The sequence below is a fragment of the Indicator indicator genome, chromosome 25 (assembly GCF_027791375.1).
Source record: "Indicator indicator isolate 239-I01 chromosome 25, UM_Iind_1.1, whole genome shotgun sequence".
Lineage (NCBI taxonomy): Eukaryota > Metazoa > Chordata > Aves > Piciformes > Indicatoridae > Indicator > Indicator indicator.
The window spans coordinates 3231825-3251093 of NC_072034.1; the positions used below are offsets into that span (position 1 = coordinate 3231825).

At 49.9% G+C, this 19269-nt stretch overlaps 1 protein-coding gene across 1 annotated transcript; it reads left to right on the forward strand.

The window, feature by feature from the left end:
- Positions 1 to 4633: 4633 nt before the first annotated feature.
- On the forward strand, positions 4634 to 13410 carry MRPL1 (mitochondrial ribosomal protein L1). The gene is made up of 9 exons (XM_054392362.1): positions 4634 to 4667; positions 4874 to 4985; positions 5133 to 5376; positions 6503 to 6586; positions 7195 to 7266; positions 7516 to 7627; positions 8890 to 8990; positions 11883 to 11964; positions 13074 to 13410. Exons 1-9 carry the CDS (start codon positions 4634 to 4636, stop codon positions 13232 to 13234), a joined length of 1002 nt encoding a protein of 333 aa, XP_054248337.1. The 3' UTR covers positions 13235 to 13410.
- Positions 13411 to 19269: the final 5859 nt, after the last annotated feature.

The following is a 19269-nucleotide window of genomic DNA, read 5'->3' on the forward strand; positions in this document are numbered from 1 at the left end:
GAGGAAGTCAGGTCAAGCTGCAGCACTTGCATGCAGCACAAAGTAAACCTCAAATGTGAAGCCTGCCTTGATGTTTAGTGAGGGATCCCCAGCACATGGCTGGACCTAAAGCAGGCTCTGCTTCAGAGATTTGGCAGCACCAATTTATCATTTTGATAAGGAGGACGCAGATCTAAAATCCCTGGCCATGCTGTGCTTGTGCTCCACCTTCCTCAGAGCTTGCTGGCCCTCCAAATTGAGATCCAGCTTCTAAGAAGGGCTGCATCACAGGGCAAAGCTCTGTTGTTAAAAATAATATACTTTTGTTTAGGAAAAAAAAACAAAAACAAAAACAAAAACACCCAAACATCTCAGAGGAACTGTAGAGGCTAAAACCAGACACCTTATCAGCACTTTTCATTATCAGCCATATCTACACACACGAGAAGTATAAGCATGAGTGACTTCAGGATGAGGTGTTTGTCCCCTCCAGCTTAGATTTAGGTTGGAGGGCAGCAAGTTTGTGCTTGGCTGAGCAGCAGAGCATCACAGAGAGGGGATGGACAGACAGCACAGGTATGAACTCGGTTTTGACAGCTTCCCCCCTCAGCCCAAACAATTCTTATCAGCATGAGAAGTCCTAACTCCCCAAAGCAAATACGTAGCCTACTCAGAGTTTCAAAAATGGCCTGATAAAGGCTAATCAACGAAAGATTTCAGAAGGTCAGATAAGACTCGGTGTGGCAGAAGGCAACTGAGCCCTTGCCTTTGCCATATTTACCAAGAGTAGCTAAGCTTAAAAAGCCATCCCCAAACTGTTACCAAAACTCCGTGTCTGAAGTGCATTCTTGTATCTGCAAGCAGCAGTTTTCTTGCAGGTGACATTCCTGCCCTCTTCCTCATACAGGACTGCTGGGGATCCCCAGGACAAAGTGGTGAGACCAGCGTCTCCCTGAAAGCAGCCTCTGGTCAGCCCCAGCTCCAGGGGAAGGTCCCACCAGGGGTAGCTGGCCAGCCCTAAGGATAGACTTGAGGCCAAGCGCTCACCTCACCGCCAGGGTCAGCCCACAGCCGGGGTTTACCTCACAGCCGGAGTTCTCCCCTCTGCTAGGGGCTACAGGATGAGCCTGGCACCCTCGAAAGCAGCCCGGGCGAGCGGCTGCCGACGCGGCCCAGCTTCCACGGACGGTCACCGGCGGCTGGCCTCAGGGCTAGGACCCCCGCGCCCTCCTCACTCGCCGGCCCCTCGCTGGGGGCCCTTCCTCCCCTCCGGGGCCTCCCCTGGCCCAGGATATGCCCGCAGCCCCCCTCCCGTATACAGGCTCCGTCTGTCGGCGGCGGCTGCGAGGCGGCCCAGGCCGCGGCGGCCGCTCCGGGTGCTGGCCCCGGTGCTGGCGGGACGGCGGCGGCGGCGGGGCTCGACATGGCGGCGCGGGGCCGTTCCCCTCTTCCCCCGGCCCCGCCAGGCCCCGTCGGGCCGCGGCGCTCACCTGCATCCGGCGCGGCGGGGCGGCGGGGCCGGCGGCGGCAGGGCGGCGGGGCGGCGGCGGCGGGCAGCAACGACATGCAGGCGGCGGCCCGCCGGGAAGCGGGGCCGGGCCGGGGACGGAGCCGCGGGGCCGGGGCGGCCGGGGCGGCGGCGGCGGGGAGGAGCGGGCCGGGGTTCGGGCGGCGCGGAGGGCGGAGGAGACGGAGGCGGGCGCGGGGAGGCGGCGGCGGGAGGCGGGCGGTGACGGAGCCGCCGTAAGGCGGAGGAGGAGGAGGGGGGAACCTCGGGCACACGCCGGGGCCCTGTCACCCACCCGACAGCCCCTGTCAACACCTGTGCGGGGCGGGAGCGGCGCACCATGGGCGCGGGGGGGCGTCACCCCGGGAGGACACCGGCAGGTCCCCCGAAACCCGAGGATTTTGATGGCGGCAGCCAGGAGCTCTCTGACGAGCGAAAACCGAGGAGGAGGTTGCCATCAGGAAGGGCCAGCGGCACCCTGGGGGACGTGGCTTGGTGTTGGGGGTGACTTCTGGGGGGCTGCTTGCCTCCAAATTCTGGAGGGTGAGAGAATGGGAGGGAGAAATGGCTGCCGGGGCGGGCAGAGCTCTGTGGGGTCTGGGGGTGCAGACGGCCCCTCTTCAGCTTCGGTTGCTTTGGTTTTTCCTCAGGCAGCAGTTCCTTTCCTGGGAAATCTTTTTCAGCCCCCAAATTTCAGCTGTATGGACCTGAATGAGACTGGGAATGCTTCTGGGCAGCTGAAGCAAGGAAGCACAGGTAAATGACATCCAGCATTAAAGCCTGTCTTCTCAGACACCCCCACATCCTTTTAGCCCCAGTTTCCATCTTCTCAGACACCCCCAAATCCTTTTATTGCCAATTTCCACATTTTAAGAGCCTACTGTGAGGGAAAGATGGCGTGAAAAGTAAAATAAAATAAAAGTAGAAGCCAGGGGACAGGGAGGGATGTAGATCTTTGCATGCCAACCTGTGGGACAGCTCAGGTAGGAAAATTGTGCTGGGGATAAAAAGAGAGCTTTGGAGAGGTGTAGGGGGTGTCTGAAGGAGCAGCAGGTGGTTTGAGGGCTGTGGAGTGGGACAAGAGATCAGGTCCATGAGGTTTTTATTCAAACTTGCTTTTTACCGCAGCTGCCTGGACTGCAAAAGCTCAGAAAGTGGGAAGGGCAGAAGGAGCCTCTGCAACAGATCAAAGGCTTTTGAAAGGAAATACTTCTAAATACTGCAAGGGTGAGTGTCAGTGTGCATCCTGCGCTGGGTGACCCTGCTCTGGCAGGGAGGTTGGACTGGATGACCTCCAGAGGTCCCTTCCAACTCCCACCATTCTGTGATTCTGAGAAACAGGCTTCAGAGTGAGTCGTTGGGATTGGGTGCACATTGACTCTGACCCCGATTTCCCTCCCAGGGCCAAACCCCATGATCCACAGCAGCAACATCATTTCTAACAAGTGGGAGGCTCACAGGGGAACTGAGGAGTCATGGAGGAAGACCGTAAAGTATGCAGGTTGTTACCTGATCACAGGTGCACATTAAGCACATGGTGAGTCTTGTATCACATCTGCCACCAGCACTGTAGGAGACATACATGCCTAAAGCCCATCCAAAAAGAATCCTTTCCTCCAAACCTCTGCTGCCTCTGTGCTTTAAAATCACGTGTTTTTTCACTCTCTACTGAAACTTTTTAACCAAGGAGGGTTTGGGTTTGTTTCCTCCTGTCACCCTCACACCTCCCTGCTTTGATCTTTTCTGGAGACACTGAGCATATACTTACATTGGAAGAACACAGAGTGTTTTGGTTGTGGCTTGTTTTCCATATTCACATAGACCTGATTTTAAAACCAACCATTCCAGGTGAGGAATGCCAGGTGAGATGTAAATAGCCTAAGCAGTGCCCAGGCTCCCTGCAGAGACAAACACTGCTGGAAAGTTTGAATCATCTCTGCACCACAAGAAAACATAGGGTGTCATTGCTAGGCAGGTGTTCTCCAGAGATTTCCCAACAAACTGACATACAGGATGAGCCTCAGCTCCCAGTTGGGAGCAGAAAGGGCTTGACTGAATGTTAGAGTATGTTCTTGAATGTGGATTTATTAGGCAGAGGAATGAAAATGTGGGAATCAAGATGTTTCTTCCCAAAACCACATCCTAGAATCTTAGAATGGCTTGGGTTGGAAGGCACCTCCAAAGCTCACCCAGTCCAACCCCCATGCAGTCAGCAGGGACATCCTCCACTAGAGCAGGTGGCTCAGAGCCTACTCCAGCCTGACCTTGAACATCTCCAGGGATGGGACCTCAACTTCCTCCCTGGGCAACCTGTTGCACTGTTCCAGCACCCTCATGGTATAGAACTTGTTCCTAACATCCAATCCGTCTCCTCTAATTTCAAACCATTGCCCCTCATCCTGTCCCTGCAGGCCTTTGCAAACAGTCCCTCTGCAGCCATCTAGTAGTCCCTTTCAGGTACTGAAAGGCTGTTCCAAGGTCTCCCTGGAGCATTTTCTTCTCCAGGCTGAAGAACCCCAGCTCCCAACGTGGAATAAACAGGCTCCCTTTAACATGCATATAGCAAGAGACAAGATTATAGTTATTTATATCTGAGCAGCTTAGGACCTGGTTAAACAAACTTCTAGGTGGGTGCTGCTCCATGAGTTGCTTTGTCGGCCAAGAGAATCTTTTCCCGAGATATTTGCAACTGAACGAGTGGCCGCAGCGTGGAAATTTCTTTCTTGATTTACTTGGGGCCGACAGCAAAAAACGTTGAGTGAAACGCCCGACGTTACACAAAAATGCGGTTTTTTTTGAGGCAGGATGATGCTTGTTTCTGAGGGAAGCAGCTCCAGCTGCCCTAAACCCACAGGGCACACTGTCACGGGCGCTGCCCGCCCAGCGCCCTCTGCCGGGGGGTGGTGTCAGCGTAGTTCTCAGTGGAGCGGGAACCGAGCCCACATTTTTTTTCCGGTTGAGAACCGAAAGGCTCCGGTAGTGCCCGTTTCACCGGACGCTAGCCGGGAGGGGGGACCCTGGGAGCGGCAGGTCCGGGCAGCGGCGGGGGAGGGCACACCGGGGGAGGGCACACCGCGGGGCGGTTCCGGCCGGTGCCGGAACACGCTGGGGGAGGCTTCTCGCTCCGCACCGCCGCGGCTCGGCAAGATGGCGGCGCCCGGGGTTCGCTGCCTGTGGAGAGGTGAAAGGTTTTCGCTGTCTCACTGTTGGGGAAGTGCAGCCGCTGGCTGCCGGCTCTCCTTTGTCTCCCGCTCGTGGTTTCTCCCTTGGCGGTGGGGCAGGGGACGACCCTGAAAAGCGGCGGGGCCTGCGCGGGCGAGGGTGGCCGTCGAGAAGGTGAGGCAGGCCGGGGCTGTTGCCTGAGCCGATGTTTGCTTTTCTCTCCAGTACTGGCTCCGAGTCGCGGATGGGTCTTCCACGGGCTCGACCAGCGCCTGGCCGCCGCCCCTGCCTTGGTGAGCGCCTCGCCGCCCGCCCGGTTCTACGCTGCGGCAGCGAAGTGAGTGCGTTCTCCGCCGGCGTGGTGGAGATGGAGGGGGGAAGTTTGCCGTGTTTTCGGTGTCTGCGGTGTTACCCTCACAGCCAAGCTGGCCTCGGTGGCTTCCCATAAGCTGTTAGCTCCTCAGTATTTCTTTCTTTGTCTTAGACCTGCAAAAAAAGGTTCACAAAACACCAAGAAGGAAGAAACAAAAAAGAAACCAGTAACTAGGAGGAGGCCGCTGATGAGCAAACCTGTGGATGATGTATACTTGACATGGCTTTACAAGAGGCCATCCTATGAGTTGGAAAAGGCTGTGGAAATGCTAAAGAAGTTTCAGGAACTGGACTTCACTAACCCCAAACAATTTGTCTATATTAATGTGTTCCTAGATATGGCACTACAGAAGAAGGTAGGTTGGAAGCATGTATACATTTTTGATATTTTTTAACAGTGCAGGGCAGGTGCTGCTGTTGGCCTTCTTGACTGCCTCTTGCAGCTTCTCTGATGGTCAGAGGCTTTGTGCCTTTGTATATCTCTTATTCAACATCCCTCACACTGCTGAGGTGAGGATAGCACCATGAGGGGTTTTGAAAACAGGCTGTTATGGGACTAAAATTCATGACTGGACAGAACTGGTCAAGCTCAGCGTTACAGTTGTTCAGGCCTTCTGCTGAAGCTAGTGGAGGGTCTGGAGAACAGGGCTGAGGAGGAGCTAAGGGACCTGGGGGTGTTTAGTGTGGAGAAGAGGAGGCTGAGGGGAGACCTCATTGCTCTCTACAGCTCCCTGAAAGGAGGCTGCAGTGTGGTGAGCTTGGTCTCTTTTCCCTATTCTCAGGTGATAGGAGAGGCAATGGCCTGAAATTGTGCCGGGGAGGTTCAGGTTGGATGTTAGGAAGAATTTCTTTGCTTCAGGAGTGACCAGGCTTTGGAACAGGCTGCCCAGGGAGGTGGTGGAGTCACCAGCCCCTTCGTTCTGGAGAAGGAAGGCTGAGGGGAGAACTCATTGCTCTCTGCAACTCCCTGAAAAGAGGTTGCAGTGAGGTGAGGGTTGGTCTCTTCTCCCTAGCATCAGGGAATAGGAGGAGAAGAAGCGGCCTGAAATTTTACCAGGGAGGTTCAGGCTGGAGATGAGGAAGGATTTCTTTGCTGCAAGAGTGTTCAGGGATTGGAACAGGCTGCCCAGGGAGGTGGTGGAGCCCCTATCTCCAGAGTTGTTCAAGAAACCTGTGGCCATGGCAGCTGGGGACATGGTTTGATGGCCATGGTGGTGTTGGGTTGATGGTTGGACTCAATGCTCTTGGAGGTCTTCTCTAACCCAATCAGTTCTGCAGCATGGTTAATTCATGTCTCTTTAATGTACTGGGCATAAAGCTGTCCAAACTTGCACACCCTGCCCATTTATGACCTCTGTGCAAAGAAATTGTGGCCGAGGTTGCTGTTTAGGGAAGCAACTCCACACGACTCATCTTAACTTGCCTTTTAAGTCAGAACTTGGATTCTTTGTTGTTTGCTTGACTGTTTTTCGTCCTTACTAGAAAAAAGTGGAGCCATTTTCAAGCACTGTTCTCCTTCCGTATCGCTTCACAGATGAAATCAACAGAGTCTTGGTTTTCACAGAGGTGGGTAAGCCTGAATTACTTGCTCCAGATGTTTTTACCTAGCCTGCTCTCACAACACAGCTGCTTCACATGCCATTGCTTTTGTTAAAAGCAAAACCTGGCAGGGGACAGGTGGGGTTTGTTTGAAAATACATTTTGAAGCCAAAGAAGTTGAGCAGCCTTATTTTACACTGGGCTTTGGTAGCAGGTTCTGTGCCTTTCTCTAAGGATGGTGGCTCCATCCAGTGGATGGTTCCTTGTAGTTTCCAGGGGGTGGAGATGGGAGGCAAAGGGCTTTTGATAGAGCTTTTCAGGAAATGGAATGGGATTTTCTCCCTCTTCTCCTAAGGACTTGGCTGTCACTTCTTACTAGGCCCTGGAATGGAGTTGCTGTGGTTTAATGGCCATGGTTGTATTAGGTTGGTCTCAGTGATCCTGGAGATCTTTTCTAACTAAAACAATTCTATATTAAATCACCAGCATGATGTATTTTTGGTCTTTGCCTTAAGCCATTCTTTCCTTCTTAACCTGTAAATAGCTTGGGTTCCTACCCAGTTGTCCAAAATAATTCACAAGGTACAGATGTTAATAAATTCTTTTTTTCTTTTTTTTTTTTTTTCTCTCAACAGAATGAGCAAGAAGCTGAAATAGCTCGAGAGAATGGAGCTGCTGTTGTGGGAGGAGTTGAATTAATTAAATGGGTATTTATTTATTTACTTATTTATTTTCAAGAATTCTATAAGTATCCTAAATTAAACAGTGACTGAGGAAAGGGGGAAACTAAAAAAAAAAAAAAAACAACCAAAAAACCCTGTCCAATAAACTCTAGCCTGAAGTTGGCAGCCAAGAGTGAGAGATGGATTTCTGTGCTCTGACATGCTTAGAGGTCAGCTTGTGTGCTGAGGTGATTTAGTGCATTCCTAAATACAGCTAATGGATATTTATTGCAGATTTTGGAAGATGAAATCCAAGTGGACTCCTATGTAGCTGTTCCTGAAATAATGCCTAAGCTGATACCATTGAGGGGCAAACTGAAACGAAAATACCCAAACACAAGGAAAAGTAAGAAGCAATTCTCTCTTCTAAGTCTCAAACTGAACAAGATTCCACTCCAGAGGTGACTGAAACTTTTGATGAGGATATATAATTACATTAAATATATGGGACTGGATCACTTCTTTTGTCTTTGATAAGAGTGGTTTGGGGAATCTGAAACAGAGCTTTTCTCCTACAACAGGCAAATTAGAATCAAAATAAGTTTACCTACTGGTTTGCCCCTGTGCTTTTTAGACCTGATGAGCCAAAATAATGTTGTGAAGCTACTCAGGAAAACAAACAACTTAAACTAACCTTCACTGACAAAGTTGTGTTGTGAAATTTTTTGGACCCCAGCTTCAGCTTCATGACTATGTGATGGATTGAGTGATGAAGAGCTCCCCAGGAGCCAGCAGTGCCCTCATGCAGCCCAGCAGGCAGCTGTGTGCTGGGCTGCAGCCAGAGGAGTGTGGGCAGCAGGGCGAGAGAGGGGATTCTGCCCTTTGACTCTGCTCTGCTGAGACCTCACCTCCAATGCTATGTCCAGTTCTGGTGTCACCAGCAGAAGAAGGAACAGAGCTGTTGGGAGTGAGTCCAGAGGAGGGCCACAAAGATGATCCAAGGGCTGGAGCACTTCTGCTATGAGGACAGGCTGAGGGAGCTGGGGTTGTTCAGCCTGGAGAAGATTGCAGAAGACCTTAGAGCTGCCTTCCAGTAGCTGAAGGGATCCTCCAAGAAGGCTGCATAGGGCCTTTTCCTGAGAGCGTGTAGAGCAGGACAAGGGGAAATGGTTTGAAGCTGAGGGAGAGCAGGATTAGACTGGATCTTAGGAAGAAGTTCTTCAGTGAGAGGGTGGTGAGACTCTGGAACAGGCTGCCCAGGGATGTTTTGGCTGCCTCTTCCCTGGAGGTGTTCAAGGCTAGGTTGGATGAAGCCTTGAGCAGCCAAGTCTAGTTGAGTGGTGTCCCTGCCTCTCTGTCCTTCGAGCTGCTTCAGTTGCATTAGGGATTAAAACTTTGTGTTCTATAGTCATAAACAGGCTCTCTATTTGAAGTGAAGCCTTTGTTGCATTTCCTGCTCTATTAGCTGCTGATGGATGAGGAAGGAGGCTAGATGGACATTATTGGTATAGTGTGAGGATACCATTGGCTTGTCCATGAAACATCTTTGATTGGAGTTTTAAGTGCCTGAATTGTAAGGTTAAATTCTGTCTTTCTATCACACTTTTCTGTGCTAATAAAGCATCACTCAGACCACTTCTTTGCCTTTTGTTTTTGATTGTTTTCCAGATTCCCTGGGCCATGATATTCCCCAGATGCTGAAGTTCTACAAAGAAGGTCTTCAGTACTCAGTAGAAGAGGAGGATGTCATCAAGACAAGAATTGCAAGAGTAAGTTCATGGAATCCTAGAATGGTTCAGGTTGGAAGGGACCTCAGGGATCATCTACTCCAAATCCTCTGCCATGGGCAGGGACATCTATCAACTAGACTCAGCTGCTCAAGGCTTCATCCAGCCTTGAACACCCTCAGGGGGGAAGCATCCACAGCCTCCCTGGGCAACCTGTTCCAGAGTCTCACCACCCTCTCACTGAAGAACTTCTTCCTAAGCTCCAGTTTGACCATGCTTTCCCTCAGCTTCAAACCATTCTCCCTGTCTCTAGACACCCTCGGGAAAAGTCCCTCTGCTACCTTCTTGTAGGATCCCTTCAGGTACTGGAAGGCAGCTCTATGGTTCCCTCTGCAGAGTTTTCTCCAGGCTGAACACCCCCAGCTCCCTCATCCTGTCCTCACAGCAGAGGTGCTCCAACCTTTGGATCATCTTTGTGGCCTCCTTTGGACTTAACTGCAACAGCTCTGTGTCCTTATTCTGCTGGGGACACCAGAACTGGAGGCAGGATTAGAGGTGGGGTCTCAGCAGAGCAGAGGGAAGAGTCATAATCCCCTCTCTTGCCCTGATGGCCACATTCCTCTAGATGCAGCAGTTTTCTCCACTGAGCAGAACTGGAGTTAGTATTAAAGGAGGGGGATACCCATGGTTTTAATCTGTTTGTTGCCAAGCTTTTACCCATGTTCTCTAACTGACCTGTGAAGAAATAGAACTCTTAACTCCTTGTGAGGCCTCTTCAGCTGGCCTGAGCCCTGCATGCTGTTTTTATGTGGTCGTTGCAAGTGGCTTAGCTAAAACTGAGAGCAGGGCATTCCTGCTGCCAAGGATGGGATCTGTGTTGGCATGGACTCGTAGTCATGAACAAAGTAGGATGAAAAAGCTGCTCCTGCTGGTAATCTCCTTCTGACCTGACATCTTAACATAGGCTTCCCTTTCCTCCTGCCTTCTTCTGAGAGTAAAGGCTAGATTCTTGATCTGGGTCAGAAGGAGCCAGGTGAGGGCTCCCTTGGAGTTCACATGTGCTGGGTTATGTCAGCTCTGTGGCAGAGGTGATTGCAGCACTGCACACACACTGTGGCACGCTCTGAGTGATGTGCAGAGGGATGACTCAGTGGTTATGGCTTGTGTAAGATGACTCCACCCTCTCTACTACCCTGTGTACCTGACCTACTTTTCTTCCTGTTTGTGCAGCAGAGCTGAAAGGAGTGCAGGCAAAGCTCTGGGAGGCTGAGAGAGCCTTGAGTGCCTCTTCTGCTCAGCACTGAATCACAGAGCTTTGTAAGCTGCAATCTTGTCCATGAGAAAGGAGTCCTTGGTGAATTGCACAGAAGCAGGAGGGTCTGTTGCTGTGTTCCAAGCTGGAGTGTGGATGTTCCTGGGAGCCTGCCAAGCTGCCTTTCTCTAAGAGCTCTTTTCTCTTCAGTGCTGCTGTCTCATGTTGCCTCTTAGTTCAATTATCACCAGTGGCCTGATGTAATGCTCTGCTCCCACACAAGTCAGCAGGCTCAGTGCTGTTTTCTTAGTAGTAATTGAGATGTCTTTGAAAAGCCCAGAAGTTGGCAGCAGTCAGGTTTAATTGGTAGATCTGAAGTTGGGAAAATGGAAGTGTCAAATGTTCTTTTAAGACATGCAGCTTAAGGCAGAAGGGAGAGAAATGAGGATACTTGTGGTGTCTCCTTCAGAGTCAAGTGATCTGTAGAGGGCAGCTTCAAGTCATTTTCTTGAGGGTTCACAGATTGCATTGGGTTGGAAGGGAGCCTCAAAAGTCATCTTTTTCAACCCCTCTGCAGTCAGCAGGGATACTTCCAAATAGATTAGGCTCTGATCTTGGATGATTCCAGGGATGGGGCCTCAACCATATCCCTGGGCAACCTGTTCCAGTATTTCCCTACCCTCCTTATACAGAGCCTCCTCCTGATGTCCAACCTAAATCTCCCCTGATCCAGCTTCAAACCATTGCCCCTCATCCGATCCCCACAGCCCCTTCTGAACAGTCCCTCCTCAGCCTTCCTGTAGGTCCCTTTCAGACAGTGAAATGTAGCTCTAAGGTCTCCCTGGAGTCTTCTCTTCTCCAGGCTGAAGAGGCCCAAATTTTTCAGCCTATCGTTGTAGTAGAGGTTCTCCAGTGCCCTGATCATCTTTGTGGCCTCCTCTGGACCTGCTCCATTAGGTCCATGTCTCTCTTGTGTTGGGGCCCTCATAGCTTGACACATTACGCCAGGTGAGATCTCACCAGGGTGGCAGAATCACCTCTCTCAACCTCCTGGCCATGCTGCTTTTGAGGCAATCCAAAACAAGGGCTTCTTGTTGGGAGGTCAAAATGCTATGGAGAGGAACCGAGGTGAGCAAAAATGGTAGATGCAGACCTGATGCATGTTTAGAGCTCAAGGCTCCTATGTACTTCATGTAGAAAGCAGAAATTCCCTGGAATATGTTAAAATGGGGGAGAAAAGGGCAAGAAACTTAATTTTTAAAATTATTCATTTGGTTCTGTCCAAGCTCTTAATGCCTTCCATTTGAGGTGCCTGTGGGTTTTGAGCTGTTTTGTGGTCTTTTGAAGCTTCTTTCCCCAGATACTTGATTTTAGTATAATTTGGGGGGGAAACACCTGTTCAGAGATTGGTTTTTAAGACTTTTTACCTCGTGTTGTTTCAGAGCTGTGGAAATTTAATCTCCTGGGTAGAAATAGATTCAAAATGAACATAGAAGTGTAACAAATCCTTTTTTTCTCCCAGTCAGTTGGATAAAGCTGTTAATGGGATTTGTAGCTCCTCAGCAGGGAACACGGAGAAACAATCTATCCAAATGCAGCCTAAATATCTGCCCAGGGCTTGCAGATTGATTAGTCTGGGCTTTAAATATCACCATGGCTAATTTGGCTTTATCTTTTTGCAGCTGGATATGCCTGCTGAGCAGATCATTGCCAATCTAAAAACAGTTATCAATGATATCTGCACGTTCAAGCCATCAACTTATGGTAAGCAGCTGTTCTTCTAATGTGGTAGCTGAAGGTACAGCAAACAAAATGAAGAGATGAGTGTGGGGTTGGCATTCAGTCACCTTTGTCTGCCTCGGGGCAGGGGGAGGAAGCTGTTTGGCAGCTCAGTAAATCAAGACCTAAGTACTGGCTGGCCTGGAAGGGCATAGTGTCTGCTCCTGTTGATGTGAGTGCTGATTGCACTCTGGCACAGTCACAGAATGGTTTGGGTTGGAAGGGATCTCAAAGATCACCTAATTCCAACCCCCCTGCCATGGGCAGGGACACCTCCCACAGAATCACAGAAGACATCAGGTTTGAAGGAGCCCTCAAAGGTCATCTTGTCTAACCCCCTGCTGTGAGCAAGGTCATCTCCAGTTACATCAGGTTGCTCAGGGCCAGCAGGGCCAGAGAAGGGATTCTGCCCCTTCACTCTGCTCTGCTGAGACCCCACCTCCAATCCTGCCTCCAGTTGTGGTGTCCCCAGCATAAGAGGGACAAAGCTGTTGGAGTGAGTCTACAGGAGGCCATAAAGATCATCCAAGGGTTGGAGCACCTCTGCTATGAGAACAGGCTGAGGGAGCTGGGGTTATTCAGCCTGGAGAAAAGAAGACTCCAGGGGGACCTTAGAGCTGCCTTTCAATAGCTGAAGGGATCCTACAGGAAGGTTGTAGAGGGACTTGTCCTGAGGGTGTCTAGAGACTGGACAAAGGGGAATGGTTTGAAGCTGAGGGAGAGCAGGGTTAGACTGGAGCTCAGGAAGAAGTTCTTCAGTGTGAAGGTGGTGAGACTCTGGAACAGGCTGCCCAGGGAGGCTGTGGCTGCCTCCTTCCTGGGGGTGTTCAAGGCCAGGTTGGATGAGAATCTAGTTGGGCAGCTTGAGTCTAGTTGAGAGGTGTCCCTTCCCGTGGCAGGGGATTTGGAGTAGATGCTTGAGATGCCTTCTACCCTGAGCCATGCTGTGATCAATGAGAGACACTGACAGCAGATGTGCCCACAGGTATAATTCTGATTCTGGCCATGGGCTTCCACAAGATGGATTAGGACCAAGATAAATCAGCCTGAAGACACAAGAAGTGACCAAATGTGTGGTGTTTTTTGTTTTCTAGACCCAATTGTGCAGAAGTTGGTTATTAGATCTGCAACCAGTGAAGGTCTGATGTTGAGACTTAATGGAATTCTACCTCAGGTGGAAAAAGAAGGAGAAGGAGAAGAAGTGGAAGAAGAAGAAAAAGAAAATGCAGAAGATGAAGAAAAACCTGCCCAATAATCTGTTAGTACCTGATGTCTTTCCTTGTAAATCTGAAGACCAGCTTGGGAAGAAAATGGTGTCACTGAAATCTGTATGGAAAGGAAAAATAAATCTGAGTGGGAAGCTGGTCTTTTTATTCCCATGTAAATTCTGTGTAAGAAGAAACATTGTCCCAGCCAGGAGTCTGCTGTCAAAACCAAAGAGATTTTAAAATTCCCTTTGTGGGTAGCTGATAGCTCCTAGTTTGTGTGGTTTGGGGTTTTGGAGGTTTTTTTGTGTTTGTTTTTTTTTTTTTTTTTCCCTGTTTACACATATTTCTTACTTTAATAAAAGTATTTCTTTAACTTCTGATCTATTGCCATCCAATTTCCACAGATGAAGTTTAAAGACCAGCATATGGATGAGGCCTTGAGCAACCTGCTCCAGTGGCAGAGGGGTTGAAGTAGATGATCTTTAAGGTCCCTTCCAACTCAACCCATTCTGTGTTGTATCCATAGTGCTGGGCTTTTGACTCTGTTGAAATTGCAGGATGCTCAATGCTTTTGTTATCTTGACTGTCCCCAGAGGGGGACAGTCCTCCTTCTTTCTTCGTCCTCCTTTTTCCCTCCTCCTCCTTCTTCCTTCTTTTCTTCTCCTCCTCTTTCCTCTTCCTTCTTCTTTCTCTCCCCTTTTTTCCTCCTCCTTCCTCTCTCTCCCCTCTTTTTTTTCCTCCTCCTTCCTCTCTCTCCCCTCTTTTTTTTCCTCCTCCTTCCTCTCTCTCCCCTCTTTTTTTTCCTCCTCCTTCCTCTCTCTCCCCTCTTTTTTTTTCCTCCTCCTTCCTCTCTCTCCCCTCTTTTTTTTTCCTCCTCCTTCCTCTCTCTCCCCTCTTTTTTTTTCCTCCTCCTTCCTCTCTCTCCCCTCTTTTTTTTTCCTCCTCCTTCCTCTCTCTCCCCTCTTTTTTTTTCCTCCTCCTTCCTCTCTCTCCCCTCTTTTTTTTTCCTCCTCCTTCCTCTCTCTCCCCTCTTTTTTTTTCCTCCTCCTTCCTCTCTCTCCCCTCTTTTTTTTTCCTCCTCCTTCCTCTCTCTCCCCTCTTTTTTTTTCCTCCTCCTTCCTCTCTCTCCCCTCTTTTTTTTTCCTCCTCCTTCCTCTCTCTCCCCTCTTTTTTTTTCCTCCTCCTTCCTCTCTCTCCCCTCTTTTTTTTTCCTCCTCCTTCCTCTCTCTCCCCTCTTTTTTTTTCCTCCTCCTTCCTCTCTCTCCCCTCTTTTTTTTTCCTCCTCCTTCCTCTCTCTCCCCTCTTTTTTTTTCCTCCTCCTTCCTCTCTCTCCCCTCTTTTTTTTTCCTCCTCCTTCCTCTCTCTCCCCTCTTTTTTTTTCCTCCTCCTTCCTCTCTCTCCCCTCTTTTTTTTTCCTCCTCCTTCCTCTCTCTCCCCTCTTTTTTTTTCCTCCTCCTTCCTCTCTCTCCCCTCTTTTTTTTTCCTCCTCCTTCCTCTCTCTCCCCTCTTTTTTTTTCCTCCTCCTTCCTCTCTCTCCCCTCTTTTTTTTTTCCTCCTCCTTCCTCTCTCTCTCCCCTCTTTTTTTTTCCTCCTCCTTCCTCTCTCTCTCCCCTCTTTTTTTTTCCTCCTCCTTGCTCTGCTCTGCAGAAATTGAATTTGTAGACTGAAGCTTTTTCAGCTCCCTAACACCAATGTCTGTTCATTTCTGCAAAAAAAGGTAGATTTTCCCTTTGGAAGATGGCTGCCTTTTAAAAAAGATGGTATTTAAGTGCAGTATGAACTTAAATCAGAAACTCTGATTGCTGGCTGTGCATTCAAAGGAGCAAAGCATGGAATAAGAAAGATTCCTGCAGAAAACTGTACCTGGAAAATTTCAAGAGTGGGAGTACTGCAAATCTGCTGCACCTCCAGAGGTCAGGTGAGCAAAGGGAAGGAAAAGGAGCTGATGGATTGAGCAGATTTTTCAGCTGCATTTGTACAGCTGTAATCCTGCAGCTCTGAGGACATGTTTGGAGTGCCACTAATTGATCAAGGAATCATTGTAAACCCAGCATTACACAAACTCTGCTTTTCATCCTGGAATGCTCAGTTGGCACAGAGCAGAGATGAAAGGCAGGAAGACAACATGAGATTATTTCCCCTTATAATAAGCTTAGTCCCCAGCCATGCAGAGTGGCAGTTGCTGGATGTGTGGTTCTTGTGCCAACAGTTTAATTGGTACAGAAAGTGTGGCTAAAACGGCATTGCTGCCTTCTACAAATTCATCCTGCTGTACTAATTACACACCCATGCTTTGTGGTGCTTTACTGGTTTCTGGTTAGTCAGGGCAGTATACAAATAGGTTTTCTGTCCTGATTATTACATCCTGTATGATAAGAAGCACCCTTTGCACTGGAGTTATCTGTTAATGACTGCTTGATACTCCTTTGGTAGGTAAATAGAGCACAGATCTACTGTCAGAAGCAAAATGACAGGAGCCCAGGACCTGCTTACCCAAATATGTGATGAGTTGAGAAAGGAGGGGCATTAACCAGCCCTGCCAGTCCATGCCAGCTGCTTTTGTGAGATTTTACCTGCAGGAAGTGGAGACAATTTGAAAGAAGTCCCTCCACAGCGAAAGGTATGGCAGGCAAACTCTGCACACACTCGGGGCATCAGCACACACTCCTGGTTCCTCTGGAGCAGCTGACCAGTGACTAAAAGTTACCTCCTGTTAAACCTTTATGTGCACTTTTGGCCCTCAGGAAGAGGAGGGAGGTGTTTGAGGGGCAATGGGCACAAACTGGAACCCAGGAAGTTCTGCCTCAACATGAGGAGAAACTTCTGTGAGGGTGCTGGAGCCCTGGAGCAGGCTACCCAGAGAGGTTGTGGAGTTTCCTTCTCTGGAGACTTCCAAGAATTATCTGGATGTGTTGCTGTGTGACCTGCCCTGGATGGCCCTGTTTTGGCAGGGGGGTTGGACTCAATGATCTCCAGAGGTCCCTTTCAACCCCTGCCACTCTCTGGTTCTGTGTGATCTGCGGGAGGGTGGATGGAAGGACAAGATCATCTTTTGGGCTCCATCAAAACCAGTATGGCCCAGCAGGCCAAGGGAGGGGATGCTGCAGCTCTGCTGAGACCTCAGCTGGAGTACTGTGCCAGCTCTTGCACCCTCAGCACAAGAAGGACATGGACCTGTGGGAGTGGGGCCAGGAGGAGGCCACAGCAATGACAGGAAGGCTGGAAGACCTCTGCTGTGAGGCCAGGCTCAGAGGGTTGGGGTTGTTCAGCCTGGAGAAGAGAAGACTCTGGGACACCTGGTGGCCTTTCACTGTTCAAAGGGGCCAGGCAGAAAGCTGGGGGCAGACCTTTGAGCAGGGCCTGTTGTGACAGGACAAGGGTGGATGGTTTGAAACTTCAAGAGGGAGATTCAGAGTAGAGGGAAGGGAGAAAGTTCTTATGCTGAAGGTGGCGAGAGCCTGGCCCAGATTGCCCGGAGAGGTGAGAGATATCCCATCCCTGGAACCATTTCAGATCAGGTTGTTTGGGACTGAGCAACCTGCTCCACTTGCAGATGTCCCTCCTGAGTGCAGGGGGGTTGGCCTGGCTGAGCTTTGAAAATCTTTTCCAACCTAAAGTGTTCTGTGATTCCCACAGAGCACAGGGTGAAGCAGGCTGGTCAGTGTGGCCTAGTTCTCTACCAGAGGGCTTTGTGCTTTTACCCTTCATCCTCTCCTGGCTCATTTTTAGCAGCACAGCCCAAGCCAGCCTAGATTTGGTTAGCAGCTTCATTTCAACCCAAAATATTTCGTGGGGGGGGAAGTATCAGGTTACAACATTTGAGGTCACAGCCTCTTTGCCTCTGAAAACTGATGGTGAGAAAGCAGCAGCTGATGTCTGAGGCTTGGAATTCTTCACTGTGTATGAGTATTGGAGAAATTCACTGATAGTCCTGGTGGAGCAAAGGGAGTGCTGCAATAATTTAGCAGCACAGATGATGTATGACTGCTCTGAATATTGTCTTCTATGAACCTGCTGTTAGTTTAACTAAGGAGAAGCAAGCAATGAACTCGGATTCCCAGTTAGTGCAGGCAGAAATATTTGCCCAAACAAGGAAGAAATCACGAGGCGTTTGTGGGGAATGAAGGCTTTAGGCTGACACTCAGCCTAAACCTGGGCTTGCACTCCAGAAAACCTTGAATCTGTACAGGTCAAACTGAGTTCATGAGGCTTTTGCTGTAAATTATAGCATGGACGTAAAGTTAGAAGAGCAGGACAAGGGTGTTCCAAAGGGGTGCAAGAAAGGCTGAGCTCTCCCTCCCCACTGGGCTCTTTGATGGTGCAAGGAGTTAGAATTAGTACTGGTCCCACAGCTGCTGCTCTGCTATAGCTGAGCATGGTCTTGGAAATGTCAAATCAAATCAGCCTTGGACACCTCTGGAATTTAACTTGTTGGGTAGAGACAACGATTTTCATGTGCCCAGGGACAGGGCTGCCAAGTTCTGCTGTTTCTCTGCAGTACCTTTGGTATTGTCAGCCTCCAGCCTTTCAGTGAAACTAATACTGTATCCTAAATTCTGTCCATGTGGTAACACTGGCGTTGATTTAAATAGGATGGAGGGCAGGGCAGAGCTGTTAAGGCTGACTAAAAATATTGCTAGCTGTAAACCTTGAGATTTCACAAGCAGACGTTTCTGGCAGTACCTCAGCCTGTGGCTGATTGGAGGCACAAAGAGGATCAGAGGACTGGAGAACCTCCCCTATAGGACAGGCTGAGAGAGTTGAGGCTAGTCAGCCTGGAGAAGAGAAGGCTCCGGGGAGAACTTAGAGCAGCCTCCCAGTACCTGAAGGGGCTACGGGAGAGCTGGGGAGGGACTTTTGACAAGGGCTGGGAGTGACAAGATGAGAGGGAATGGATTAAAGCTTGAGGAGGGTTGATTTAGTCTGGAGATTAGGAAGAAATTCTTGAGAGTGAGAGTGGGGAGATACTGGAACAGGTTGCCCAGGGAGGCTGTGGATGTCCCCTCCCTGGAGGTGTTCAATGTCAGGTTGGATGAGCCCTTGAGCAGCCTGGGCTGGTGGGAGGTGTCCCTGCCCATGGCAGCAGGGTTGGAGCTGGATGATTTTTAAGGTCCCTTCCAACCCAAACCAAAACCATTTCTATGATTCTGTGAAAAAACAAACCAAACCAAACCCAAACCACTTTGTTCTTTGCCGACAGCTTCATCTGGCCAGCAGGAGGAGTGCTGCGACTGCTTTGCTAGCAGCACGGGCTTAAAGCATGTCAGAGGGGCCTTCAAGTCATCATTTCCTTTCCCCAAGCCTTTATAAGAAAGAAAAAGGTGGTGTAAAGGCTACCTAGCAAGCTGAAGAACTTGAAACTAAACTCAAGGACAGGTTTTCAGTAGTTTAAAAGCAGGTTTTAATGGTTGTGAGGGACCAAGTGGAGAGAATGTGAAATTAATAACCTTGGAAGGGTAACTTAAAGACATACTTAATATAAAAGCTGCTCGTGCAGCCCAGAAGGCAGCTGTGTGCTGGGCTGCATCTAGAGGAGTGTGGCCAGCCAGGCATGAGAAGGGATTCTGCCCCTTGACTCTGTTCTGCTGAGACCCCACCTAAAATACTGCCTCCAGTTCTGGTGTCCCCAGCATAAAAAAGACACAGAGCTGCTGGAGTGGGTCCAGAGGAGGCCACAAAGTTGATCCAAGGGCTGGAGCACCTCTGCTGTGAGGACAGGCTGAGGGAGCTGGGGGTGTGCAGCTTGGAGAAGACTCCAGGGGACCTTAGAGCTGCCTAGCTGAAGGCATCTTCCAGGAAGGCTGCAGAGAGACTTTTCCTGAGGGTGTCTAGAGACAGGACAAGGGGGAATGGTTTGAAGCTGAGGGAGTGCAGGGTTAGACTGGATCTTAGGAAGAAGTTCTTCAGTGAGAGGGTGGTGAGACTCTGGAACAGGCTGCTCAGGGAGGCTGTGGCTGCCTCCTTCCTGGGGGTGTTCAAGGCCAGGTTGGATGAGGCCTTGAGCAGCTGAGTCTAGTTGAGAGGTGTCCCTGCAAGGGATTGGAGTAGATGATCTCTGAGGTCCCTTCCAACCTGAGCCATT

Bases quoted from the DNA above. Each gene is read 5' to 3' on its own strand.
- MRPL1 (XM_054392362.1), top strand. From the start codon at position 4,634: ATGGCGGCGCCCGGGGTTCGCTGCCTGTGGAGAG. The intron at 7,628-8,889 runs GTAAGAAGCAAT...ATTGTTTTCCAG, and splicing joins ATACCCAAACACAAGGAAAA to ATTCCCTGGGCCATGATATT. The intron at 8,991-11,882 runs GTAAGTTCATGG...ATCTTTTTGCAG, and splicing joins TCAAGACAAGAATTGCAAGA to CTGGATATGCCTGCTGAGCA.